At 36.6% G+C, this 27,362-nt stretch overlaps 10 protein-coding genes across 10 annotated transcripts; 3 read left to right on the top strand and 7 right to left on the bottom strand.

Annotated features, from left to right (window-relative positions):
• Positions 1 to 49: 49 nt before the first annotated feature.
• On the top strand, positions 50 to 1,023 carry EV154DRAFT_523681 (CWC16 protein). The gene is made up of 2 exons (XM_051603130.1): positions 50 to 145; positions 210 to 1,023. Exons 1-2 carry the CDS (start codon positions 78 to 80, stop codon positions 973 to 975), a joined length of 834 nt encoding a protein of 277 aa, XP_051453149.1. The 5' UTR covers positions 50 to 77; the 3' UTR covers positions 976 to 1,023.
• A 713-nt stretch (positions 1,024 to 1,736) lies between these two features.
• Positions 1,737 to 2,546, bottom strand: EV154DRAFT_575547 (uncharacterized protein; the record flags this gene model as incomplete). The annotated part of the gene is made up of 1 exon (XM_051606454.1): positions 1,737 to 2,546. One exon carries the CDS (start codon positions 2,544 to 2,546, stop codon positions 1,737 to 1,739), a length of 810 nt encoding a protein of 269 aa, XP_051453148.1.
• A 2,050-nt stretch (positions 2,547 to 4,596) lies between these two features.
• Positions 4,597 to 5,408, bottom strand: EV154DRAFT_568365 (uncharacterized protein; the record flags this gene model as incomplete). Its single annotated transcript, XM_051606072.1, has 3 exons — positions 4,597 to 4,765; positions 4,837 to 5,205; positions 5,254 to 5,408. 3 exons carry the CDS (start codon positions 5,406 to 5,408, stop codon positions 4,597 to 4,599), a joined length of 693 nt encoding a protein of 230 aa, XP_051453147.1.
• Positions 5,409 to 6,505: 1,097 nt separating this feature from the next.
• EV154DRAFT_540060 (uncharacterized protein) lies at positions 6,506 to 7,114 on the bottom strand (the record flags this gene model as incomplete). Its single annotated transcript, XM_051604395.1, has 3 exons — positions 6,506 to 6,625; positions 6,706 to 6,994; positions 7,053 to 7,114. The coding sequence occupies 3 exons, from the start codon at positions 7,112 to 7,114 to the stop codon at positions 6,506 to 6,508; spliced, it is 471 nt and encodes a 156-aa protein (XP_051453146.1).
• Positions 7,115 to 7,175: 61 nt separating this feature from the next.
• On the bottom strand, positions 7,176 to 7,745 carry EV154DRAFT_428704 (uncharacterized protein; the record flags this gene model as incomplete). The annotated part of the gene is made up of 1 exon (XM_051596428.1): positions 7,176 to 7,745. A coding segment is annotated over one exon (570 nt), but the record flags the coding sequence as incomplete, so codon positions are not given.
• Positions 7,746 to 14,622: 6,877 nt separating this feature from the next.
• Positions 14,623 to 17,252, top strand: EV154DRAFT_43567 (uncharacterized protein). The gene is made up of 5 exons (XM_051596795.1): positions 14,623 to 15,039; positions 15,115 to 15,166; positions 15,230 to 16,520; positions 16,581 to 17,040; positions 17,134 to 17,252. Exons 1-4 carry the CDS (start codon positions 14,951 to 14,953, stop codon positions 16,799 to 16,801), a joined length of 1,653 nt encoding a protein of 550 aa, XP_051453144.1. The 5' UTR covers positions 14,623 to 14,950; the 3' UTR covers positions 16,802 to 17,040; positions 17,134 to 17,252.
• EV154DRAFT_575514 (HSF-type DNA-binding-domain-containing protein) lies at positions 16,961 to 18,250 on the top strand (the record flags this gene model as incomplete). Its single annotated transcript, XM_051606453.1, has 6 exons — positions 16,961 to 17,040; positions 17,134 to 17,285; positions 17,364 to 17,707; positions 17,765 to 17,810; positions 17,876 to 17,917; positions 17,976 to 18,250. The coding sequence occupies 6 exons, from the start codon at positions 16,961 to 16,963 to the stop codon at positions 18,245 to 18,247; spliced, it is 936 nt and encodes a 311-aa protein (XP_051453143.1).
• Positions 18,245 to 20,140, bottom strand: EV154DRAFT_471581 (uncharacterized protein). The gene is made up of 5 exons (XM_051597877.1): positions 19,981 to 20,140; positions 19,873 to 19,916; positions 19,790 to 19,808; positions 19,630 to 19,724; positions 18,245 to 19,551 (listed from the first exon to the last, which is right to left on the bottom strand). The coding sequence occupies exons 1-5, from the start codon at positions 20,084 to 20,086 to the stop codon at positions 18,340 to 18,342; spliced, it is 1,476 nt and encodes a 491-aa protein (XP_051453142.1). The 5' UTR covers positions 20,087 to 20,140; the 3' UTR covers positions 18,245 to 18,339.
• EV154DRAFT_450564 (peptidase S8/S53 domain-containing protein) lies at positions 20,124 to 22,959 on the bottom strand. The gene is made up of 6 exons (XM_051597212.1): positions 22,480 to 22,959; positions 22,362 to 22,416; positions 22,209 to 22,288; positions 21,616 to 22,149; positions 20,969 to 21,558; positions 20,124 to 20,902 (listed from the first exon to the last, which is right to left on the bottom strand). Exons 1-6 carry the CDS (start codon positions 22,918 to 22,920, stop codon positions 20,209 to 20,211), a joined length of 2,394 nt encoding a protein of 797 aa, XP_051453141.1. The 5' UTR covers positions 22,921 to 22,959; the 3' UTR covers positions 20,124 to 20,208.
• A 1,371-nt stretch (positions 22,960 to 24,330) lies between these two features.
• Positions 24,331 to 26,197, bottom strand: EV154DRAFT_450559 (methionyl aminopeptidase 1). Its single transcript, XM_051597211.1, has 9 exons — positions 26,016 to 26,197; positions 25,902 to 25,938; positions 25,708 to 25,809; positions 25,542 to 25,651; positions 25,417 to 25,483; positions 25,260 to 25,344; positions 24,983 to 25,185; positions 24,783 to 24,926; positions 24,331 to 24,697 (listed from the first exon to the last, which is right to left on the bottom strand). Exons 1-9 carry the CDS (start codon positions 26,145 to 26,147, stop codon positions 24,507 to 24,509), a joined length of 1,071 nt encoding a protein of 356 aa, XP_051453140.1. The 5' UTR covers positions 26,148 to 26,197; the 3' UTR covers positions 24,331 to 24,506.
• Between the last annotated feature and the right edge of the window lie 1,165 nt (positions 26,198 to 27,362).

Below are 27,362 nucleotides of genomic sequence, written 5' to 3'. Positions count from 1 at the left end.
TTTGCGCTTTCCGTTTTCGATATTTTTTTTTTTCTTTTTTCTTTTGTATACTTAATCTTAGAACATCATTTTATAAAATGTCTGAACGTAAGGTATTGAACAAATACTTCCCACCTAATTTCGATCCTTCGCAGATCCCAAGACAGTAAATATTCGCTGCTGAAAATTGAAAGAATAGCAAACTGACCCATTTTTTTTTTTGACACTAGAAAAAAACCAAAGGATCTGCAACACAAAGTACGTCTCATGTCTCCATTTTCAATGCGTTGCGAGAGCTGCGGTGAATACATTTACAAGGGAAAAAAGTTCAATGCAAGAAAAGAAACCGTAGAAGGAGAAATGTATTTAAATATCAAAATCTATCGATTTTATATTCGATGTCCTCGTTGTTCAGCCGAAATCACTTTCAAGACGGATCCAAAGAACACGGATTACGTAGCAGAGAACGGAGCCAACCGAAACTTTGAACCTTGGCGGGGAGAAGAAGAGCCCAGTGGATCAGAATCTGATCCAGATGATCCCATGAAGGCATTGGAAGACAGAACACTGGATTCAAAAAGAGAGATGGATATTATGGACGCCTTAGACGAAATTAGAACTCGTAATGCACGATCGGAACGAGTGGACGTGGAAGATGTTTTGGATAGATTCAGTACAGAAGATAAGGTTATCATTAGTTCGCGCATGAAACGTGAACAAGAAGAGGACGAAAAACAGGCAAAATCTATTTTTGAAAGTGCCGATGGTGAGCAAGTGCGTAAATTAAAAGAGGCAGAACCAGACGCGATTCATTTAGTCAATCAATCTTCAGCTGCCATGGAGATTCCTTCGTTTAAACCTTCCGCTATTAATAAAAAGAGGAAAACACCTTCATCTCCACTCGTTATTGTGAAAAAGAAGAAACCAGAGCCCACCAAGAATGCTTTATCCTTATTAGCAAGTTACGACGACGACTCTTCCTCCTCCTCAGATTAAACATTAAAATAAATATAATAATATTACAAGTTTCTGTTTTCCTTTTTATTATAAAGAAATATACATCGACCTCTTTTTACCAGAAGGGTAAACAATCATAGCCGCAGCAAATAAGCCTGCTGATAAACCCAACGCAATGGTCAACATCTGCATAGGGAAAATACTTTGTCCCATGTCAGTTTGATGTAAGACAGAATAAGCACCACGCACACCTGCATCGATATTAGTATACATGAAAAAGGGCCTGGCTTTCACATTTTCTTTTCTTTTAAAATTCTTACCAATACTTCCAGGGACTAATAAAGTGACACCGACACAGAGAGGGGCTAAAGGGGGTTCACCTGTCACTTTCAATGCGAAATTTGAATATAATCCTACGGCAAAAGCAGCAATGCTACCAACAATCTGTCCATCGGGTACCACTTTTCCTAGAAAGTAAGTCAAGCAAAAGGCAATGGTAGCGGATATTGTTTGAGAGATCCATTGTTTGCGTGAGGATCCATAGGAGAGTGCAATAGAAATGCTCAGTATTGGCAATAAGAGAATATAAAACCATGGCGAAACAAGGGTTTGACCGCACAGTCCATCATCAGGTGCACCACTATCAATCGCATTATACATGCTACTTCCAACTTGCAATCCATAACCCAATTGAAATGCATAAAATACTGCATATACTAGCCGAATAATACCCGTAGTTACATGTCTTGCAGATAATTCAATCTAATAATAAAAAAGGGGTGAGAAAAATAAAATTAATTTTAAAAAAAAGATCTAATCTTTTTTACCACGCCCACCGTCATTGTATAACCAGGTAATAGGATCAAAATAGACGACATAGCAACACTAGTAAAGCAGCAGTAATTATGAAGAGCCCGCGTGATAAGAGCTACTAGTACAGAAGCAGATATTTCAAAGACACGAGCATAAATCGGAAAATAGCCAGACAAGATATAGAGAATAGCTACCATCAGGCCTAGACTACCACTTATACAAGCATCGATCCAAGTACCACCAAACATCATGGCTGATGCTGTAAAACTACTAGCCGTAAAGAAAATTAAAGTGGATAATAATCCACAGGTGGGTGGAGCTGTTGCAACCTCGTGAAGTACAACTAGACAACGATCTAGATCGATTTCACCTCTATAAAAATTGTTCATGATATCATTGATTTTGACGATTTTGCCGTTATCAAAACCTTGAGGGGATTTCACCATGATGGACTGTGAATCGCTTGCATTGGTAAAAGTAATCAAGACCGAATCGGGAAGGAAGGAAAAGGAAGCGTCCAAAACTAATAATTTAGCAGTATGTTGAAGTGCTTCATCCACTCGATGACAAGGACACCCACATTTCAATAGTAATCTTCCCAACAAGATGATCACACTCTTCTTTTTCTCGTACAAGAGTTCATCCTTTTCGGCATGATGATGCGTATGTGGATTTTCAATCATTGTGCTTGTCGTGGCTTCATCCTCGGCGGGGTTAGCACTAATCATACCGCTTAAACGATGTTGATGTAAATGTTGTGGATTATCTCGCGAGACCATAATATCTGCTCGACGCATACTAATAGCAGTGGCTATGCTATTGTCTCTTGTAAGACTGCTATTATAGATAGGGGCAGGTCTCGAGGTAATGCTATCGTCCATAAAATAATTGGATTTCGTACTGACACCTCGTTCCAGATCTGGGGTTGTTGCAGACCTGATATTCAGGCTGGTAGGGGCTCGCCACAACGAAGGTTGAAATGGCAAGGGTGCATCCACGGCCGATGCTGTTGTTGCTGCTATCGTTGATGCGTTTTCTGCTGTATTATCTGCTGTAATTTGTTGTTGTTGCTGTTCTTGAATGCTATCATCTGTTGTCTCGTCACTAGCAGTTTTCTTTTGGTGGCTATCTGTCAGCGTGGTTTGAGAAGCCAAACTTGAGAAGGAACCGGCATCGTAATACGTAGAAGATAAATTCCGCTTGAACTTTTTAGACATTTTGTACTATTGGAAGGAATGAATAATAATAAGAAAAGAAGAATTTATTTAAAAAAAGGTTTGGAAAAGCAACTTATATATAGCAATTATTATTATGGCAATACCAACTGTGGAGGTGCTGTGGGTGATGTAGTGTGTGCACTGAGTGCTTATGTCAAAAACGTAAAAAAAAAATTTACGGGTTAAAAAAAGAACTTGCCTTATTTTTATGATGGCATCATCATTAACTTAAGAAGCGACACTGGATGTGTGTATGTTCTAGATAATAGACAATAAATATTTTTTGTTGTTGTAGATCAAATTAATATGGTTACTCAGATGGCATATATTTGCTGTAGTTGATTTTTTTTCTCGGCAATAGGTTTCGGCTGATGTAATTCATCATATAATGTGTACGCACACAGAAAAAAATAGGAGTTGTGTGGGAGAGTCAATCAAAAACCCCGATTTCTTTTAGTATATCGTCATTTATACGGTAATCTTGTAACAGAAAGAATCATCGAGCTAAAATCTTATTAGATGCCGACATAACCGTTGGTATAAATACACTGCTTTTATTACAGTCAGTATAGAATATATAAATAACCAAATTAGGTCTGTGACGGCATAGACATCACACAGAATCTTCACGTCCGTTGAATAAAATCTTGGACTTTACTTTCATCATGGAGGATCAACTCTTTTCTGGTATTATCAATTTATTGACTCCTTATAATAATGCTCTTGAAGGTAAAATGTTTATAACTATGATTATTTTGACGACGTGGTCAATGCCATCATCCAACAGTTGCTAGATATTGACCCTTCCAATCTCGCTCAGGCCCTTCTTTTGGACTAGCAAACCACAGACTACACAACTTGGTTTTAAATGACCGTGGATCATAGCTATAATTGTCACAAACCAGGAAATTCAAAATGCAATGCCTAAGTACAACCATCTTTCAACTCTGGTCATGTCATGCTGATGGTCATGAAAGTCAGCAATGTCCCCGTAATTCCCCATCTCCCTCAGGAAAAAAATAACGCTTTCACCCCCACTCCTAAGATTGACTCTACCTCACCTTCGCATCAAACCAGAATGCCCATCCCAAAAGCTTTTTTAATAGAGCACACTTAATGAATACATCTCCTGTTGTGTTTTCAGCACCCCTCAGACAGTATTATTTTAGTTTCTATGAATTTTTTAAACATCTTCTTATTTATTAAGTTCTGTATCGATGTTAATGCTAACGCCAGTCATGCCTCTAGTGGGGCTAGGGATTAAGCATAGTAACACAGCTAACTCCTTGCGGATCTTCACAAAATAATAATAAGAATAGAGTTGTATTAGGTCTAAAAATTTATAAATAGATTAGTGCTATAAATCTAAAGCTGAACCCCCCTAATATATGTATATATATAAAGGCTTGGAATACACTATTTTCAAAAAATATTAGATCAAAATGTAGAAACAAATACGTTCATTTTCCAAAAAAATATTGGTTCAAAGATCGTAAAAAAAAAAAAAAAAAAAAAAAAAAAAAAAAAAAAAAAAAAAAAAAAAAAAACTGAGCTTACCCTTTGAATGTATCGATGTTTGACCTACAATAACAGGCCCGTAAAGTTCTAGTTACGACGTTGACAAACATTTCTAATGTTTACTTGATTTTTTTGGGTCCTTGCACTTCTCCGTTGGTCTCGGAGAGCCTCTACGTGTTGAAATCTGGGGAGGAATGACGTTTCCAACACGAGGTGAACGAACAATATCAACCATGTTCCAGCAAGCAGCCATATCACAATTCCATAGACGATGAACAATCCTATTTGTGTTATTAGTCATGGCTCAGTTATTTCTCTGTTGATTTCAGATTTTATCAATTCATTGATTAACTCTTCACGTTTTCTATCAGCAGTTAGTTCAGCATGTCTTTGTCGAATACGAAGTAGATGTTTAACAGCATGTCCGAAATTATTTCCTAAACGCATCTGAAAATTGTTGCTATAAGCTGTAAAATTCTTTGCTCCTTCGATTAAAGATACTTGCTGACCATAACAAAAACCTGGTGGGAAAAAATTAGAGGCCTGTAAATAGTCATGAAGATAATCCTCAATGAATACAAGAGTCGCTGCAGTTCTTCCGGCAGCTCTTCCTCGAGCAAACCGAGTCAGTTTGAGCCACACCTCGGCAAAAAAATTGCGATTGATAAATTGTCTGATATCAAAGTTCTTGTCTTCTTGAATGGCACGCAAAAAAAAAGTACTTGGAGAGTGAATATGCGTGTGTAGTAATGTTGTTGACTGTAACTACATATCCTTCGAGACTTCCACGTCGCTCTGGGTCTCAATCAATACCATAGAGCATTTGACAAATAAAATACGATCACCAGGAGCCAAAGAACTAGATGTGCGGATATTGTTTTCAGATGTACATGGCGTACCAAACAAGGATCTATTAGAATTCATACTGGTAAAAAAAGGGCAGTTATTTGAAGTAAAAAACTTGCTATTATAACATGTTAGATAAATGACACTCAATTTTGGATCGGTTGTCACAATATTTACATTTTCCGTATAAATTGTTAGGAATTTTAGAGTTAGAGTAGCTATACGTAAAATAATAATAAAAGAGAAACGTTAAGATTGAGGTAAACTTTTTTATCGACTTTTATAAGATTTCATCACTGTTGTTGTTGAAAAAATGGGAGAAGATCAAAGAACAATAAAATTCGCATGAAGCAATGATAAATGCACTTTTTCTAGCTCTCATTTTATATTTATTTTTTCTGAAAGGAGGCACACACCTCATATTCATAATAGAAAATTACGGATTGCCCAAAAAATATACGAAAGCAAACGGAAAATAATCGTGTCATCCAAAGTAAAATAAAAATTACTTGGGATTAATAGGTAGTTAATTCCATACCCCTTATATATACAATGGAACAGGTTACCTTTTAAGGGTGCCAGGTAAAGAAGGAAGTCTGGTGCATCCATATCCATTCTTTTTGATATACTTATGCACTTATATATCTGTTGCCAATAAGTATGTTGTTCATGACGAGGTAGTGGTATTTGATTTACTCATGGTAACGCAACGCATCCAGAGTGTTGGCAAGAGAAAAATTAGGGGGGTGGGGTGGGGGTTTGCTACCCCTTGCTCTCCTGATGGGTGAACAACAACAATTTCAAGCTTTGCTCGTTTGTGTGTGTCAAAATAGACCAATAATTATATGGTTTAAACCCAATCATTCAATTTTTAAGAGCAATCTCAAGCAGCATGATGGATAGAGTGAGGCTTTAATATAAGAGTTACATACGCATGTAATAGGGCACTTATCTGGGCTCTCCAATATGGTGAATCATTTTCCATTGATACGTTTTCCTCCTAATTTAACAGTACACCTATTTAATGATAACAGATATATTTCTCTCTCGTTCATTTCGTTTGTAGACTATGCATGAAAAAATAATTAATTTTTATGCGATTGTTTATTCTGAGTCGCTGATTGAAATTTTATACTACTAAGCGTTTTATTATATGTATATCAAAATAATCATATTTAATTGGTATTCATTTTGGATAATGCATTCTTAATGCTATCTTCTGGATTCACAGTGATGAGACCGACATGTTCATTTTTTAGTCTTCGCGTGACCTCCTCTTGTTCAGCAAGCAACTCCTACAATTCAATAATTAGATATTATACTTGATGACAGGTATCTTCTATTTTTTTATTATTTAAAAAACAAAAAAACTTACGTTCAGTTTCATTAAAAGCTCAGCCGCTTTCACCCAATAGACGCTGTCATCCCAGTCTCGTGGAATCAAAGCCGATCTCTGCTCAATGAATGCCCATTTGTTACCTTCCACTCTTTTTGTTGATAATAACGTGATGGTGTTATTAATGACTTGGATTGCGAAAACCTTACGACCACCAAATGTCAGCCAGGATGCTGATTGATATCGTCCCATTTCATTCTTTAGACATCGGCTTGTAGCCTCCATTAGTTTAAGAGTATCCTCCTCGGTATGTTCTCCATCAACCTCACTATATTTTAAAAGTTTAAGCTTTTTACTTTTTTTTTAAAAAAAATATCCTTGTTTACCCCGAGCATTCCATGACTAATCTCTCGGCTTTATCTTTGACACTGTAACCAATACCATCCATTAGTTTTTTCTGCTCATCATCCAAACATACTGCTAATTGCTTATTAGCCTCGAGCCCCTTTTCACACCTGTTGTGATTCACAAAACGGATTAGAAATTGAGAATATTAAATGATTTGCCTGTTCTTTAACTTGCCACATAAAAGACAGATTCTTATAAACCGCACTGAAATACTTGAATACAGGAATGATATGCTCACAATAAGGTGTTCTCTCATTGGTACCAGTGTAATAAGCAGGTTTCTCACAGTTTGCATGATAGTCGATAAGAATGTATTTTAATAGATTGATTGCTTGCACTTCATTTTTAGAATGGTAATTGTCAGCTTTATAACACATCACTCTATCCAAAAAATTGGCATAATTTCCATCTATTGCTTGCATTAAGAATTCCTGGACTTTCGGAAGCTTTTTTAAGCATTCATTAGCATCTTGGTCCTTCATATTACTATTGTATTCTTCGGTTATTATTATTGAGGTAGGGGTTGATGGTGAGCTTGCGATGAAGATTTCAAATGTAGATTTAATTAATGAAGCATCTTTATCAGTTATGCGTGGTTTGTTTATCACTAAAAATTGATGGCTTATTGGTCTTGAAAACTGGAATAACTTCTTATTCTTCTTTATCTCGACCCTTCCATCCTAATATTTAAAAGTCAATTAGATTATGCTTCTTCTAAAATAAAAATATAAAATCAACTTACTTCATCACCTTAATTGGATATAGTAGTGATTTTGTTATTAGTAAATACAGCCTTACTCCATCCAAGAACGTGTACGTGTAGCTTACCTGCTTTTTTACTGCCCTTTCGCTTACCCTAAATAAAGAAGTTCATTAAATTTGTGATAGTTGTCTTAATTAATCATATATTTACGAGTTGATTAATGTTGTTTATCTGGTTGATACTCCCGTAATTATTTAACAGATCAGCGACCTTTGTTGAGGAAGAAGTTGCTGCGTCAGTCGGTACTGGTGTGAGAGGTGTGCTTGAGGATGGGGTTGTTGTAGGTAGACTTTGGTTTATAGTTTTCATGACCTAAGAAAATAGATATTTCATTGATATAGTACTCAATATTACAGGGAATTATTTTTCATACAGTGAGTTCTTTCAACAACGCTTGACCACGTTTTCTGAATGCTTTACGCGTTTCAATACATCTTTTAAGTGATATTTCAGCTAAATCATAAGCTGCACCAGTGGAAACGTTTTGATTGATGTAATATAAAAGAGCGTCGGCAAGCTTCCAATCTTTGGGCGGTGTAGAATCAAAATAGTAGTGTTCAATTTTGCTGGTAGACATGGTTTAGAAACAAAGCTTTATTTTGTAAGAAAATAAATCAACACGCGAAAAATTCCACGCCGCAGAGCATCTCCTTAAAAACCCGAATAAAAAATGAATGACGTCAGAGTTTTCCTTTGGCTTTTTCATGCGGAATGACCTTACTTGGTAAAGAGATGAAACCGAACAGTGGAAACGGCGTCTATAGAAACATAAGTTTCCTTGTAATTTGCATCGTCTTGAGATAGTCGCAATACAAATTTTGCATTAATACGATCATATACAGATACGATAGAGAAAAAAGTTATATCACTTACCAATTAATCAGAGATAATACCTACTGAACACTGGGGGTACAGTTTCAATGAGTAAACCATCATGATTAATGCTACAAATTAATAAAATTAACTTTAGATACGACTGAATTTTTTCGAATAGACCGCATAGAACGCATATAAAATTATCATACCTGTAACAGTGTAAGACACTGTTTGTAACGGAAATCAAATCGGGTCTCTTAGGGACAGCCAAATTTTTCTTAGGGACAGCCAAAGTGCACGTAGTCATGATTTATGATCGGTTACCTTTTAGTTGTCCCTAAGAGATCTGTCCCTAAGAGTTAGATAATAATCCCATATTTCTAAGAGAGAATGTAAGCACCACTTGATATATACCATATGCAATTCTTTCTCTGATATATTACCTTCAGGATTGTATCAGGCATTCACAGGTCAATGGGTATCCGATAGGTGGAAGAGAAATCATTTAGGACAAATAAATCACTATTTTTTAGGCTCGTGGAATCCCACCTCAAAGTTTTGTTCTTTAAGTTTTTTAATTCCCTTAACTTTCTGCTAAATACCCTGTTGTGTCTTTTCTACACAATTAGAAGTGAGCTTGTTTTTTTTTATCTGTTACTGCCCAAAAGAATATTTTCTATACTGGGCTGATGATTATTAAAACGTTCATTCTCATTAAGTTGAGTGTAAGAAAAAACTCATTTTTGGTGGCTCTTATTTTAATATGATAAAGGCAATTAAATTTTTAACTGTCCTTTGACGTTGACAATTAGCTTCGGATAACCCACCAGTGTTAAGGTAAACGCCGCCTCTTTCACAATGAAAATAACATTTAGTTTCTGAAGGGCAAACTTAAGTCAATTCAAAGTTGTTTCCAAAGGCGTAATTTTTATTCATATCGGTAGCAATTTATTTGGTAGCATTTGGTAGTTATGTTGGCGCTCACTATTTTTTTCAAAAAGTTCAATCTAATTTTTTAAAAAGATACCAATATTTTTTTAAAAGACAAGTACTTTTTTTATAATTGTTTATTAACTTAAAGCATTTTTTCTATGGCAATACATCGAGGAAAGAAGCTAAACAAATGTCGAATCCATCCACGACAATCCTGTAAAGTTACATTTGTAACTGACTCCATAATTCAGTCAAAAGTTCGCCTGTGTCCAAAGGGTTTCTTTTGATACCACTCTTTACCTTAGACCAAAATTCCTCAATTGGATTCAGAAAAGGAGAATATCGAGGCAATTAAACGCACTTATAGCCTCTTTCTTCTATTAAAGCTCTGATTGCGATTGGTTTGTGGATTGGTGCATTATCCATTACAAGATAATAGCCTTGTAATCCATTTCTATCTAAACAATCCATCATGCTGAAGATAGCTCATGAAATGAAACGATCTTGTACCCACTCTACCATTTACGACAACTTCTTTACCATTGACCTTTCTCTTTTTGCTCCCTGTTGTTGAGGTAGGCTTTCTTAATGATATGTCAATTACACCGTCAGTTGAAATTGCGCCTAAAATAGTGATTGAAGTGCTGCGAGAGGTAGTTACAATAGCTTTCGCAGGCTTGCCTTTCTTTGACCAACCTCTGTTACGGGTGATATTGATATCAAATCCTGCTTCGTATATGAAAACGCAGTTTTTTCCAAAGTCCATATCCTCGTTAGCAATCTACTCCTCTACCGATTCTCGACGTTGAGTGATTACATCAATGTGGTTTCGTCTTGTAGGTATTTTCTCAAGTCTTTTAATGGATAAAGCACATTTTTCTCTCATAAATCTATGTAATGCCGACTTACTCGCCTAATTATTCTCATCCGAAAAATGATTCGTCAAACCTTCCAAAACTTGAGCAAGTACAGCAGTAGGTCTTTCGTCGATTGCTTGATCCAGTCCGCATGCCTATCTATTAATTTGAATCGGTATCCCGTAGGAACTCGTTTCTTTCTTTCAGGGATTCCTAATTCTATATCTTTTCTATACTTTTTTCTATGATTAAAACCAGAGTGCAATCGAATACCACTCGAATAACAGGCTAATTTCACATCGGAGCCGGCAGCGATCAAGTCAATGAACATTCCAATATGTTTATCTTTTTACTTTATGTGGATTCTTCTCTTTTTGTCCTCGTACTTAAATTTGGCCTGGTTATAATGAAGGCCACAATAATTCTTTACACGAGTATGTGCTTCTTCTAAAGTCTCATCAATTCGAGCACTCTCCTTGTCTGAACTTTTGTTGCTGTCTTCGTCGTTACTACCAGGGAAAAGCTCCAAATCGTCAGCAATATCATCATTTACTTCTATGGCACTTTCAGTTACGCTAAATGCCGATCCCGCATCTTTGATATAAGTGGACGTACAGCTCTTCAGTCTCGTCGTCACCTTTTACATCAAGATTAAGATCGCTCATAAAAACGTCAAAGGACATGGTAGAAGTTTTTCGAAAAATTAAGGTTATATTTTTGAAAGGCGTTTTGAGGATTTTTTGAAAAAATAGCGAAAATACGGTGGCCAATCCAGTATTGGTACCAACCCCGGCATCAGTAAAAACCTTTTGCCTCCATTAAAAAAAACCTTTCATGAGGAAAAAATTGGGCAGTACAAAAGGAAAAGATAACCAAAGGTCAGCACGATCAGCTCAAAAGTAAACAACCACATTTTGATATGTATTCTGTCTACAAAATTAAATAAAATAGATTAAGTATCATTTATACTTGCTTATTTTTACGATACTTCCGTCTTCTTTTCCCCTTTCTTTTGGTGAACAAAGAAATAAAGAAAGAACAAAAAAAATCTCAAGAGGCTTTTTTATAAGTTGAAAAATAATAATATATCAAATCAAATGTTGTTAGAGACGTCATTTTGTATAATAAGGGGTTTCAACGACAAGTTGAGATAAATAGTTTTTCTACCTTGTGATGGTGGGAACCAGGTTTATGATTTTGATTTGATGTGTATGTTTTACATGGCTCTAAAGGAGGTGTTTGTAAATATATCACTATCAGGATCAATTTCAGGTTTTAAGTTATATTTAGTTTTTGTTTGTAGAAGAAAAAAACTCTCTGTCTTAAGCTTCCAGGTTCTTACTAATGGTATCATATAATTGTAGGATAACGTAAACATGAGACTGTGAATTTTGACTGAAAATCGAAATATCTTACAGATTAAGTGGGTGATTTTCGGCTTGAAATAAAGAAGCTGTCTGAGAATTGAAAACTCTTACAAATTAAGTGAGAGATTGACCGGGAGTAAGTGGCATATGTAAAGTTTTTATTGGACACTTAAGTTTATTTGGGGACCAAAGGCTCATCCAAAAGACCTAAAAATTAGATGGCGTTTGTTCTAACGCGGGAATAAATGAAGTCATCAGCTTCAAAAACCGGTTTAGAAGCTCCATGGTTGCTTTGCCCATCAAAAATCTGTAGCCTGTTCCCCTCTTGTTTTTTTATTTTTGAAGTGTCTTATTTTTATGGATATATAAAGAGATATTCTATATTGAAAAAAAAAGGAACCCGATATCTTAAGCCAAATTAAATAATTCTGGAATGCAGTAAAGAACACTGTATGGCATCGAAACTGCGAGAATTGATTCTGCTGGTAGAAGTGGTTATGTTGTTTCTTCTTTCTCGACTTCTGATGTCAATAAGATGTTATGTTGGACAATCTACAAATAATTATTTGCAGCTGCCCTGACTTCCGCTTTAGCAATATCGCATGCAAACACATGTATTTGTTGAAGTGTGATATGTCTTGGTTGCCTGTATTTGAAGGTAAACATAAATACTATTTAATTCTTTACGGCTTCATTTTTTTTTTTTTTTACTAACCTTAAATCGAATAGTTTCTTTCGACCCCACTTTCTCAACCATTCCCCAAAGCTCGCCTGATAGCTCAGCTCTTCTTACTCCAACTGAACAAGCTCCTCTCACCGCTCCAAGCAATTCTTCAATAGATTTTGACACTCTACTTTCTAACATTCATAAACTTAAACGCCAGCAATATACTTTGACCGAAACTGAGCTCGAAGAATTAATGGCTTCAATCACTGGTTTCTCTCTCGTATAAATTCTACAAACATTCCTTCCAATTCTAATTTTACTATACAAAGATAACAAAAAAAAAGTTAATAATAACGCTCTGTCTAAAAATCAAAAGCAAAGCAGTCCTCTACTTTTAAAAACCGCTCAAAAATTCGGGTATATAAGTAAATTGCAGAAAGTTATTACGTCACGATTTCTTATAAAAAAAAAAAAAAAATGTTTTTTTTTTATTTTAATTTTTTTTATGAGAATAAAAATAACTTGAGGTTTGCCTATTTTCTTACATTACTTCCACTTACTGTAACTAACAGATGACCCTTATTTTCGAGCACTATAATTAACAGATGACCCTTATTTCCGAACACTATTCATACGAAGTACTCTTGTTATTGTTCCTGGATTGTAGGTGTATGTGGTTGCAAACGCTCTTATTAAAAGACGCCGACGATCTGTAATAGTTGGTACATCCTTCTATTTCATTTCACATATTCCCTATCTTCTGGTGCGTAACTTGCCAATCCTGTCCTTAACGGATGGCTGCGGGATCTGTACTATGAATAATTGCTGAAGACTAATTGGAGGTCTATGACTAAAGTTGGTTGAAAACGATGGCGGTTTGTTTTCTGTTGAAAAGCGTTCTAGCACTATTCATGCAAAGTACTCTTGATATTGTTCCTGGATTGTAGGTGTATGTGGTTGCAAACGCTCTTATTAAAAGATGCCGACGATCTGTTATAGTTGGTACATCCTCCTATTTCATTTCACATATTCCCTATCTTCTGGTGCGTAACTTGCCAATCCTGTCCTTAACGGATGGCTGCGGGATCTGTACTATGAATATTTGCTGAAGGCTAATTAGAGGTCTATGGCTACAGTTGGTTGAAAACGATGGCGGTTTGCTTTCTGTCGAAATGCGTTCTAGCACTATTTATGCAAAGTACTCTTGATATTGTTCCTGGATTGTAGGTGTATGTGGTTGCAAACGCTCTTATTAAAAGATGCCGACGATCTGTTATAGTTGGTACATCCTCCTATTTCAGTTCACATATTCCCTATCTTCTGGTGCGTAACTTGCCAATCCTGTCCTTAACGGATGGCTGCGGGATCTGTACTATGAATCTTTGCTGAATTCTTTCAAAACGCAAATTGTAACCATCTTTTCAACCAACTTTTCTGATACGGTATTATTATAATTGTTTATATTCAATGATGTGACAATGTTTTTCAGCGCATTTTTTTTTTTTTTTTTGTAGGTATTCCAAAGCCTCCGAATCAGTCGAATCTCCATATTTGCACACTGCTTAGGGTAAATGGGGAATATTACGCGGAGCCTCCTATTCGAAGGTTTCTTGTTCGTTTCTTATTCTTATTGACTGGTGTATTAGAAGAATGTCTCGCCATAGCACCAATAACTCTGATGTTAGTACGGAACGTATAAAAATCACTGATGTAGCAATTACAAACCACCAAATTTACAAATAAAATAGCTAATTAAGCATTCAATAAAGCATTATCTTAAATTTGATTGTAATTATTGTCCTTCGGACATTGGCTTTTACTTTGGCAAATATTAATTATTCAATTATTGTGTTCAACATGCTGACAAAGAACTGATGCTTCTATTAAAGGGCGTGTCATTAGAGTGGGTTGCATGGGAAATTCGATTATTGCATAATCATATATTATTGCCAAGCGAAAATTATTTGAAATGTTTGTAGGTTGGATACGGCTTAATAGTGGCGATTTGTACGACACACCCGTAAAGAAACCATTCAAAATCCCTGCAAAGAGCTCCAATGGAATGAATATGATTGATTATTTATCCTAAAAAGCTTTTAAATCTGTATTTATTACTTTTTTCATTCGAACATTAAAAACAACTTTGTCATTATGGAGAAGTGAATCAAGCCAGACCAACCCAATGTACTTGCCACTGAACAAAGAGATGGTGATGTATTAAATTATGATAGTACAAAAAGTGACCCATTATTAGCCTTAGAGAGACACTTGATGGAAAATAAGTAGCATTCTTGACTATGACTTGGCGCATCATCCTTATTTTAAGTGCTGGATTTGGGTCATCAGTCCCTATTTTAGGAAATGCAAATGTTTGTTACCACTTTGCGCCCTTCCCTGAGTGGGACGTCATTTCGGATGTCGAAACAGACTTTTTTTTTTTTTACTTTTTTGTTTGTTTCCTTGTATTTTAAATATGGCAGGCAAAGCAGCAAAATCGAGTATACCCACACCTTCTGCCAATAAAGATTTGAGCTGTCTTCGCTGCAGAAAGAAGAAAGCAAAGTAAAGAAAAGAGACTGTCGGGAAAGAGAGAGAGATAATCCTCCATAAGAAAAAAAAGGTTAATGATTTCACTAGATGTTCCAAGACACGACCCACCTGTACTCGTTGTTCTCGGTCTAATCAGCCTGTAAGTTCCTGAGAATCGATTTAATACATGAATCAACTCATTTTTTTGTTGTTGTTGTCATAGTGTGAATACCCTGATGCACCTCCTAATCTTACCGACTTGTCACAAAAGGTACTGACACTTTACGATACCTTGCGAGAATTAGAAGGCGAGTTTCTTGTGAAATACATGCAGACCGATGAAGATGAACATATTAAACTAGAGCCAGTAGAGGAACCAATCATGATGGAACCGATCAAGATCGAGACGGAAGAGCCCACAGGTTGGTCCATGTCGCTAACACCCACCGGTCTCTCTATTCATGCCGTTACTCGAAACTTTACTGAATTTAACGAATTTGCTAAAACTATTTCTCGTCAAGCCATGCGAGACTTTGGACCTGCTTACTTGCCTTCTTCTTGGGATCCTGATGCAGAAGGATATTTTCAAGAAGACTCAGATACAGAGGAATTGGATGAAGATGAATATCTGGTGACTGTACCTGTATTCTCTACCTCTTCTCTATTACACCAAACAACAGAAGAAGTAGACAAAGTTAGCTATGTAGAGACGGAAATAGAATCACAAATACCAGGAATGCTGAGACACCTAACAAGCCAATATGAATGTTTAGAGACATGCGATACATCTCATCATGTCGTCATGTTATTACAGTTATTACGGCCCTATTTACCAAGTGATAGTGAAGGTATCGATAGTCTGTCGCGTATATGTGTGTTAACAGGGTATGCGATCTCTACAAAAGAGTTCCATTCCAAGGAACTGGATATGAAGCGGTGGGAGCCCTGTGCTGAGTATGCACGGGTTCTTTTCATGGAAGAGCTATTGAAAGGAGAGATAGAATGGGGATTTCCAGTAGTTATATGTGGCATTTTACTAGGGTGGATAGGAGCAGAAACAAGGAGGAATGACAAGCTGATTCTGATGTCTATGCGAGTATTATGTGGCAGTGATAGAAAAGAAGGCGAAAGATGGGATGTGTTGATGGCAAGTTTAGTGTATTTAGATGTTTACTCCGCCACTTTTGGGTTTAAACGAGCACAAATGAGTGATGAGATTACGAAAAATGCAATGGGAAAGGAAGCTAGTTTTAGGACAAGCGTGATATTACTGGAGGGAAAATTGATGTGGCTATTAAATAAAGTGGTGCGATTATTTTATCAGGTGGAAGAAACGCAAGGAGAGACGCGAAAGATTGACGTGGATGAAGTGTTAACGCTGGTGAGGGACATTGAAATATGGGAACAAGATTTGCCAGAATGGGCCAAGTGGAATGCGGAAACAGAGACGATTAGAACGAGGAGTAAATTACACATGCATATGATTCATAATACAGTGAAAATTCTATTATTTCGTCCGTTTAGTATAACCAGTCAACAGGATGAACAAACATTTACCAAAACGGTCTTTTTAGACATGTCCATGAGCTCGGCAGACAGACTTGTGAGTTGTATTGTTTATTTGAAAAAAGCAGGCTTTTGGATAAAATCAGCAAAAGATTTGATTTTGGATGTTTCTGAACGAGTTCTGCGCATGTTTGACAATGATCAAGCTATTGTCGATCAGTTAGAAAAAATTCAATCTCGCCTAATTTATGAGGATTCCCAAATAAAAAAAGGAAAAAATTCCAACTAAATTAAGACATTTTGGAAAAAAAAAGTACGTCTCCTGGAACAATTTTAATTGGATAACGAGGATTTCTATTAATTTTTTTTTTTTTTTATGATGGGGGGAAGTCAACAATCTTTTTTATTCCTTTTTTTCTATTCCTTTTCTTTACCGTTATCAATTCCCATGGATACAGGCACAACAAATCATACTGAAGGCACATTAAAGAAACGACCTTTACCTTCATTTGTAAAGAAACTATGGTTGTAAGAACAGGGAATCCATATGTTTCCCTATCCTTTTTATTTTTAACTTTTCTTTTCTTTTTTTATCTTTTTTGCTCTTTTACGCGGATTCAGCATCCTAGGTGATGTTCCATCCCACGAGCACATATTTTGGGTGGATCACGGTCAAGTTATTTGCGTGCCAAATGCTTCCGCATTCTCCAAAATCATCTTACCCAGGTTTTTTAAACACAGTAACTGGCAGAGCTTTGTGCGTCAGTTAAATTGTTAGTATTTTTTTTTCTTTTTTTTTTCTTCCTTTTGTTCTTTTTGTTGTTGTTCTATTTCTCACAATAATCTTTCAGTGTATGGATTCAGAAAAGTTTATCAACTTAACCTAGCATACGACGAATCCGCAGAAAAAAGAACTGTCTGGCAGTTTAAACACGAATTTTTTCGGAAAGACGAACCAGAGAAATTATGTGAAATAAAGAGAAGGGCGGCCAAAAGCACTCAACCTTTAAATAGTAACACAAACACACTTCAAACAACAACTTCACACCATCCTCAAGACATCGAAAAAGCAAACGAAGCACTGGAAGATAAACTGGAAAGATTTGCAAAGCGATTAGAATACGTCGACCATAAGCGAAAAGAGTTATGGAAACAAACCGTTACATTAAACAATATTCAAGTTAGACAACAAAAGGTATAAAAAGAAAACATTCTAAACTAGTCCTTATTTTTCTGATATGTATATTTTAAGGCAATACGTGTTCTAATGGAGTTTATGATGCAGTTTCTAGAAAAACGTAAAACTATTTTTGTACAATCCTAAAACGCGTCACAGACTAACACAAAAAAATACTATAAAAAGATCCTGATTCCGAGACTGATAAAGCACGATTCGAAAATATCAGTAAAGTATAAACTCCAAACTCTACTTTTCTATCTTCTTTACTTATTATCTTTCGCAGTGAAAAAAATAAAAGAACAAGACGCATCCACTAACATGGATACCTGTACCATGAGTTCTGCTGAAGAAGAAGAAGAAGAGGATGATGATGATGATGATGATGACGATATGATCACTACAAGCTCAGCTTCACCGGCCCCAATTTATACATTTCCATCCCCAGCCCTAAATCACCATCAGCCTCAATTACCTTCTATCTCTGCCTTAATGACGGATCATTCAAGCGATATTTTACCCCCTTTAAGAAAAAGGCCCAATAATAGACACAATTGAAAAAAAAATAAACTTTTTTTTTGGTTTAATTTATTATTACGTAATATGACCTACAACTTGGTAACTTAGTCTATATAAGGCAATTTTTGGTTCTATTTCTTTTCATCCTTCTTTTCTTCATCTTTCTTTTCGTCGTCATGACAAATCTTGCCCTTGATTTTACCAAGTGTCTTCTTGAAGAAACCGCCTTCGTTTTGATCAGCGTCTTTTTCAGGTGTAATTTTAGGTGAAGGAGGAGGTGTATCTGGTTTGACTTGAATAGGCTCTTCTTTAGAACGATATTCTTCATCTACAAAACTAGCATATTGCTCAATGATCTCTCTTTGTTTACCCTTCAAAGTTCTGGGTAATTCAACCTTGAGTGTAACAATTTGATCTCCGCGTGCAGAACTACGCAATTTCTGAATACCACGGCCCCTTAATGCGATATTATCACCAGGTTGAGCTCCCGAAGGTACCTTGACATCCACATCACCATCTACAGTAGGGATACGAATACGACCACCTAACATGGCCTTATAGAAAGGAATTTTTGCATCCACATAAACATCCGCATCTTGTCTACGGAAGATATTACTCGCCTGTACGTTCAAAGTCACAAAGAGATCTCCCACTGGTCCATTACCCTTGATGGGTGCATCACCTTCTCCATTAACACGGATTCTTGTGTTTTGATCTACACCAGCAGGGATCTTGACCTGAACCGTCTTACGCTCTCTGACCTTTCCCATACTATTACAAGAAGGACATCCACAACCCGAAGGAATGGAGGAACCAGCACCACCACAGCTTTGACAGGCAGCCTGCATGTGGAAACCACCCATCATGATAGTTTGTACACCCGAACCCTTACAATTAGGACATGTTTCCTTCTTTTTACCTTCACCGAGACCACTTCCTTTACAATCCCCACAGTTGGTGACTTTATCTACCTGAACATATTTGGTTGTTCCTTTGACAGCTTCCATAAAGGATAAAGTGACATGTGTTTGAAGATCCTCACCAGGAGATTGTCTAAATGGATCTCCACCAGCTCCTCCAGGTCCTCCGCCACCTCTACCACCAAATCCACCGCCAAAGAATTGACTAAAGATATCATTAGGATCAAATCCACCGGGGAATCCACCACCCCCGCCGCCATGGAAACCGCCAGGTCCTCCTCCGCCTTCAAAGGCATGACCGAATTGATCGTATTGTTGACGTTTTTGGTCATCTGAAAGAATTTCGTATGCTTCTTGAATTTGAGCAAATTTCTCTCGTGCATCCTTGTCTTTGTTGGTATCCGGATGATATTTCTTTGCCAACTATTAGGCAATAACACAATGTCAGCACCCTTTTGTTTTTGCATGATTTTTTTTAAAAAAAAAATATGTATACTTTACGCCGTAATAAGCCTTCTTAATATCACTGGTTTTAGAGGTCTTACCAACACCCAAAACTTCATAAGGATCTTTCTTGGATGCAGAACATGTAGGAGCTACATTGAATTTTATGCATTTTTATTCAGTTGAATGTGGTGACATTGTTTAGTGTGTGTGTTACCTGTAGCGTGAATACGTCTCTATATAAATAATTAAAAACAGGTTCAGCACGTGCTTGTAATTGCCATAAGAAAGGATACTTACATTATGCATGTGCGTAGCTGAACCACCTACAATCGTCTTTCCGTCTATCAAAAATGTCAGCAGTCCATGTCAAAATGCGGGGGGTGGGGTGGGGGGGAAGTAACTCACCTCTTCTGATTGTGCTAATGAACCGCTTTGTCATGGGTTTACTCATAACAGTACGTTTGGCTAAAGTCTGCCATACTGCATTTCCCAAACTAATACGTGTAGCCATGGAATGATTTTTAAATGGTAAAAAAAAGAAATCAATGGAACAATAAAAAAAAAAAAACGTCTACTTTATTCTGCGGCAAAAAAAAAAAAAAGGAATACACAGGGGGGCGGTGACTTAAATTTTTAATGGTTTAAAGGTCTAGTATCTTCTTCATCATCAGATTCTTCTTCGTCTAGTTCTGTTAAAGGTTGCAATACATCAAATTCATAGCCATCAGGTCGTCTATCACTAGTAAATGTCTCGCTTACTGAAGCTGATTGCCATCTGCCCTTTTTGTAAAGGAAAATGGCTGAAGCTACACCAAAGATTGCCACAGAACCTAAAACACTGTACACGATGGTCAAGTATCCACTAGTCTCTGTAGTCCCTTCGTCCTCTACAGTATCACTTTGTGTAGAGGATGAATTTTCTGATTTTTCTGTTTCATTGATAGACTTTTCAGTGCTGCTTGTGATCTCTGAAGTAGTGGTACTTGCCTCCTCGGTTATACTGCTACTCATGCTGCTGCTACTGCTAGTAGTGGTAGTCTTTTTGGTGGTGGTGGAAGATGACTTAGTGGTAGTCTTGCTTACTTTGTTAGGTGTAGGTCTTGGAGGTGTGCTATCTGAAATGGTTGTATGTGTGGATGTGGATGTTTCAGGTAATTCATGCTCTTCATCTTGGTGGATACCCGAAGAATAGTGAATAGGTGTACCCAGGAACTCAGGATCTTGCTCACCATACAAGGCCAAGGTCCAGTTCAACATGAATCCAGTAGAATCGGGATGATCCACATCATATACACTCAAAGTCCAATTACCAACAGGATCTTCACCCCTAGAAAATATATATATATATAATACTTAACACCCTGATAAAATTTTCTTTTTTAAAACAACCTACCAATGCTTGACTGTCATGAATTTCCAGTTCTGATAACCGGTTTGATCATCATCCAAATTTCGTCTGGTGGCCAACTCTGATTTAATACGACTAGGACTTTCGAGATCAATGACAACGTTACCACGTCGTTGATGTTGGATATTGACAGTGGCCGTGATATGTTCCAAACGAAGCAGACCGGCTGCTCTCACCATATCCTCTGTCACAAGCACGATATTCTTTAAGGCTTTTCTGGTTTTTAAATTGGTGGAATCAGGAATAGCAATTCTCTTTTGAGGACTGGGCAGTTCCAGCCATGTCTGTACATTGACCAATTTATACGTTTTGGCAGCTTCCACTAACAAATAAGCATCTAATTTACCATATCCATATTTATGGTTGTATAATTTGCCAGAAGGTAAAGGTTTCCAATCATTGTCATCCAGGTTGATAGGGACAGCGGTTTGTACACAGAGGTATTGAAGATCTCTCCATGTCAAATCAGGTCGAATTGAAAGAACAAGCGCAAAAATACCAGCAGCATTGGGTGCAGCAGCAGAAGTACCACCATGTCTATCTGAACAGGAGTTTGCTCCTACATCAGTTGTATGCTGAAAAAAAAAGAAGTTAGTCTATTGATCTGTACGATAAGCACAACATCGACTTACAATATATTGTCCACTACCACTTGAATAAGTCACAACTAATTGAGCAGAACAACTCTCTGAATAAGGAGGATGTTCATTTAAATGATCGATAGCGCCCACTGTGATTGTATAGATACTGTTTGTATACCCATCAAAATTACAGTTATCACCAGATACAGCTCCATTTCCGGTAGCAAAAACATAAATGGACCCCTTTCCCTCTCTACCATTCTTAATACCGTTATAAAAAGCGTCCGCTAGAATACCGTTGGGAGCTTCCATGGTCCTTCCGTTATCGGGAGGACCCCACGAACAAGAAAAGATATGGTTCTTCTGATATTGGTAATTCAATGCGATGGCTTCATCGGCGTCCGTGAGATCGCCTGATAAGATACGAACACCAGCTACTTTAGAGTCATAGGCAATACCGACACCACACACATCGTTTTTGACAGCTGCAATTTGACCAGCACATCTAGTTCCATGACTATCATCCCAAAGTTTTGGTGTAGGCAAATCTTCATGATCATTGAAATCGTACGAGCCTTCAGCAAACTAGTGTGTGATGATTAAGTAATCATACTCATTTTTTTCCCGTTACAATAGATACTTACGAAATTATCCTTTAAATCTCTACTTTTATAGTCCAACCCATCATCAAGAATTACTACTGTGACACCTTTACCGGTGATACCTACATAATAATATATTTAGACGCCTCCTCTACCGAGATACCCTTTCATTATTATTATTATTTCAATGTGTACCTTGTTCCCAAACGCCTGTAACATTGATATCGTTACCTACATTCGCTTGATTAATCTAATAAAAAATATGATGTGTTGATATATTGCATAATAAAAAAAAGGGGAAAACTAAACTTACCAAATGCCACTGCTTCTCTAACCAAGGATCAGTCATATTTAAGGTTTTCTGTACCTCTGCCAAAGGAGGTTGGGGGATCGGGCCACGCTTTGTGCGTCTCTTTAAAACTTGCTTGTCAATCGATTCGACGTTTTGCCAATGACTCGAATCTCGTTTCCGAAGCGTGGTTTTATAGTATTGAAACTTTGATAGGATAGGGTCTTCTGCGTCTCTTTTGTTGGTTTTGGGTGAACTGACCATGTACCAAGCATCCAATTCACCAATGGGTCCTTCAAACCTCACATTCAGTTCACGAGCCACAAGCTGGGCTGACGCTAAACCATCGTTTGGTGCCTTCAACGTGTAGTAATCCCGTGCTGGGTCTCGCTTTCCCATATAGTGGCCCTGCACAAACGTACAAGCAGACGCAACGAGAACTGCAATGGCGGTTAATTGAACCATCACAAAAAGAATTTAAAAAAAGAAGAGAGAGAGAGAGATAGAGAGAGAGAGAAAAGGGGAATTTCCTAAAAAAAGAAATGTGATTAAGGGCCTATTTCGATGCCCAATCATAATTGAAAACGCACTACTTCTCCGCCCTCTTTTGTTGTTGCCAAGCGTAACGATTTTGTGCAGATCAATTTTGAACTTTGTTGTGTTTCTGATGAAATATGTGTCCTTGTCATTAACGAGACGTTGTGAGAGCTTTTTTTCCTTTATGGGTTCCAGGCATATTCTTTATTTTGACAACACAATAACCTATGTTTGATTACTGTACTGTTCTCTTCAAAAGCAATTTTTCCCTAGCTAAGATTACACAGAAAGTTCTAAATGCAGAGAAAACAATGCAGATTGTCAGATAAACAGCATGCATAGATTTTGTTACTGAGAGAGAAAAGAAAAGGCGTTTTATCTTTTGTATGATTACAGTTTAGACATTTTCATCTCGCTTCCCTGACAGCCGACCCCACGTTGTATTTATCGGTATCCGTCCTCTACTAAAATTGATCCCTGACCTAAAGCTATGAATATCGGTATTTGGCCCTGCCTATTACTTTTTTTTTTTTTTTTTTTTTTTTTTTTTTTTTTTTTTTTTTTTTTTTTTTTTTTTTTTTGTCGCAAAACTCAAGCAATTAACTATGTATGAATTAATATGGATGACCCAAAAAGCATTTTATTATCAATATAACAATATGTACTGTTCCACTAATCACACAAGTGACACACACAAAATTGGTTCAGAGGAAGTGAAGAGATTGAAACTCAATACTATATCATGAATTAGGATGCCTTGCCGTTGCATCGTAGGTGGTTTGTTTTTTCCCAACATGTCTAGCGACGTTAATATTAGCACAATTTATGGACAAAATGAATCAAAGCCCAATTGCTTAGCATGAAAAAATAATGTTTGGAAATATATTCATCAAATCTATAGTGCAAAGGTTACATTATAAGAAGGCGAACATACTCATGGATACAATCAGCTACAGTAGACTCAGGTATATATCTACACATTTAGTAAATGCATAAATATAAGCTTTAAACACCACCGACTGAACTTTAAATTTTGAATTCTCTTCGTTTCAGCTCTCTTTCTTTTTCTCAGTTTCTCTTTTCATCATAGTTTAGTGTATCTCAATACTGTTCATCAACTTAGACATAAATAATTTAAAAGAAACAGGAATAAATTGGATCATCACCCTAAAAAAAAAAATGGTACAAAACAAATATCAGTAAATACATCTATGAATATCATTAACCACAATATTTTTGATGTGACAGACGCACATACAGAGGTGATTGAAGATATCTCAGATGATGATTTTCAGTTTATCATCCACAGAAAGTTAAAGAGTATGTTCTACTAAAATTCATGATGATTGGCACATTTACTTTTTTTTTTTTTTACATCAGTTAAATAAACCATTTACAACAACAACAACAACAAAATTATCTATGACGGGCAAAAGTATGAAATGTGTATTTGGGGAAAGGGGAGGAACGTATATAATATGAGATACATGTAAAATAAATAAATGAAGGGACAATTATTTGGTTAAAATTTCACAACCAGTCTCTGTCACAAGCAAGGTATGTTCGAATTGAGCTGAACGCTTACCATCCGAGGTCACAGCGGTCCAGTTATCGGGCCAGATCTCATCTCTCCATCCACCTTCACAAATCATGGGCTCAATGGTAAAGCAATGGCCAGCCTTCATAATGCCAACAGCCTTATTGTCTAACATGAAAAAAAAAAAAAAAAAAAAAAAAAAAACGTCAGACATAAATACAAAAAAGATATGTTTGTCCAAAGGAAAACTTACTGCTATAATGAGGAACATTAGGAGCACAATGGAAAAGTTGGTTAATACCATGACCACAGAAAGTACGAACAACAGAGAATCCGTTTTTCTTGGCATGGTCTTCAATCACCTTACCGAAATCACGGTATCTGACACCGGGCTTGACTAGAGATAGTATCTGGGTAAATAAATCGAAAAAAAAAAATGAAAGAAAATCTTACCCATAGCAATAGCCTTGTCTAAACATTCTTTGGCGGTTTGAATCAATTGCTTTCCCTTGGCATCCACATTACCGACACAGTAAGTAGCATTCATATCACCATGGAATCCACCATAGTAACAGGTCACATCAAGGTTAACAATATCACCATCCTTCAAGGGACGCTTATCGGGAATACCATGACAAATCACTTCATTGACAGAACTATTTCCATATTTAAAATAAAACAGGCTTAGTAAGATGGGAACACGATCTGACAAATAATCTCGTTTTCTTACGTGCAGACAGACTTGGGGAACTTGTAGTAATTTAAAGGTGAAGGATAGGCACCACGTTCGATGGTTGCTTTATGAATAATCTCGTCTATGAAATTCCTCCCAAGATGTTAGTTAAAAAGATTCGAGCATACCCTTTTTTTTTCTCTTTATTCTTTACCAATTTCATCAGTGGTAATACCAGCACGAATAGCAGCTGCACCAATATCCAAAACCTCTCTAGAGATCTACATAATTTTATTGTCAATGACACACATATACTGGACCCATTGTCTCGTAAATTACCTTGCAGACTTTACGCATACCCTCAATTTCTTCATCGTTACAGATTTTGATGGTGGAGCTGTTACGGACGTTTTGTTCAGAGACAGGAATACTAGTCTCAGAATAATCGGCTAATAAAAAAAGGGGGGGTCAATAAAAGTCAGATGTAGCACAAAGTGGGACTTACGACGCATAATGCCTTCAGGAACTTCACGTCTGGGTGAAAGAGGGTAGACAGCCTTGAGCTCACCAGTGTAACGGTAATTGGGGAAAGGGTCATGAGGTTGACCTATTGACAAAAAAAAAAAAAAAAAAAAAGTCATGTAAGCAAAAACAGGTGGCATCCACAATTTGCATTTTACGAAAAAAAAAAAGACATACTCTCAAGCTTTGCTTTGTGGACTAACTTGTGTTGATTCTATGGAGAACAAAAAATTAACAAGAATAAAAAAAAAGGAGGCGGGGATAATGAAGCAAAAGAAAATGACATTTTACCCAGTTTGATTTAAAGCAATCTTGAGAACAAAAGTAAGAACCTTCAATTTTCAACTTGATACAAGTAGGACATTGAAGAGTGGCAGTTTTGCCACAATCCTTGGAAAGACAAAGGTGATCACTGGCAGCCATTTCGTTGTTATTAAGGTGAAAGAAAGGGGGAGGGAAGAGCAAAACAATCAATTATAAAAAAAAAATTGAGTTTGTGACCGTCACTTTTAACAACTTTTTAGGTTAAATTTAAAGCTTTGGGTTGGACAATGTGTAGCATTCATTGGGGGTCATCGTTACGTCAATCATGAAGTAAAGGCGTTTTTTACCAAGTAAAAGTCTAGCTTAAGCAATCATAAAGAACTATAAAAAAACCCACGGGACACTGGACATGTTTTTAACAATGATGACAAAGGATGCTTATAACTACTAAATTGAATACTAGAGAATTCAGTTTCATTAAAAAATATAAGCGACAGTGACAAGATCAAAATCTTTGTGTATTTGTCAAATTCAGTTTTCACACTTTAAATTCAGACAGTGTTATTTTTTTTTTCAGATGAATCGAGCTTTCGATTGGCGATAAAGCCTGTCCGTTACACCTGAGCCCAAACACTTGCTTTGCAAAGATAATCATCATCATTTACAACCACACTTTCAAAAAGTCCACAAGGAGCCTGGCTTTTGTTCTTAAGACCATCACCAAAGATAATTAAAGGTGTATTATTACGACCCCCCCCTCTTCAAATTTCTCTTATTGTGTTCTCTTCAGATATTACCCTACATTCGGTACCTTTCAACACTTATTCAAACTAAAATTATTACAAGAAAGTGATAGCTGCCATTTTTAGGTGCTTCCAAATAAAATATTACCGGTATAAAATAAATTGTCTGTTTTACTGGATTGAATCCTATAGATATCTTTGGCGTCAAATTTTACATACTGCTGCTTGAAAACAGGCTCATCTGCTTTTCATGTCGATTGCCTCTTTTTCTGTTTGGCTGTCATGAAATTACATACGGATTCTATCATTTCACTTGTTATTAATCTCTACTAAGTTTATGCAAGAAGTATAATCGGAATTGTAAATTGTGCTGATCTTTATTTTTTTTTAAGCAAAAAAAAAGTTGATTACAGTGTAAATAAAGAGAATTATATGTACAAGTCAAACGAATCTGTCTCATTCACAAGGAAAGTGTCGCTTGCGAAAGCGATATGTACTCTGCAAGTATAGAAGTACTATTATTCAAAGTGTAAAAGCTTTATCATTGAGAGCTTTTACACCCGAGTATGAAACGCTTACACTTTTTGTTTATGTTTATGTCATAAATTCTCATGAAATGAAAGAACCAATC

The sequence above is a fragment of the Mucor mucedo genome (genome assembly GCF_025094135.1).
Source record: "Mucor mucedo strain NRRL 3635 chromosome Unknown EV154scaffold_123, whole genome shotgun sequence".
Lineage (NCBI taxonomy): Eukaryota > Fungi > Mucoromycota > Mucoromycetes > Mucorales > Mucoraceae > Mucor > Mucor mucedo.
Note: the sequence above shows the minus strand (reverse complement) of the source record. Positions and strands in the feature narration are given on the sequence as shown.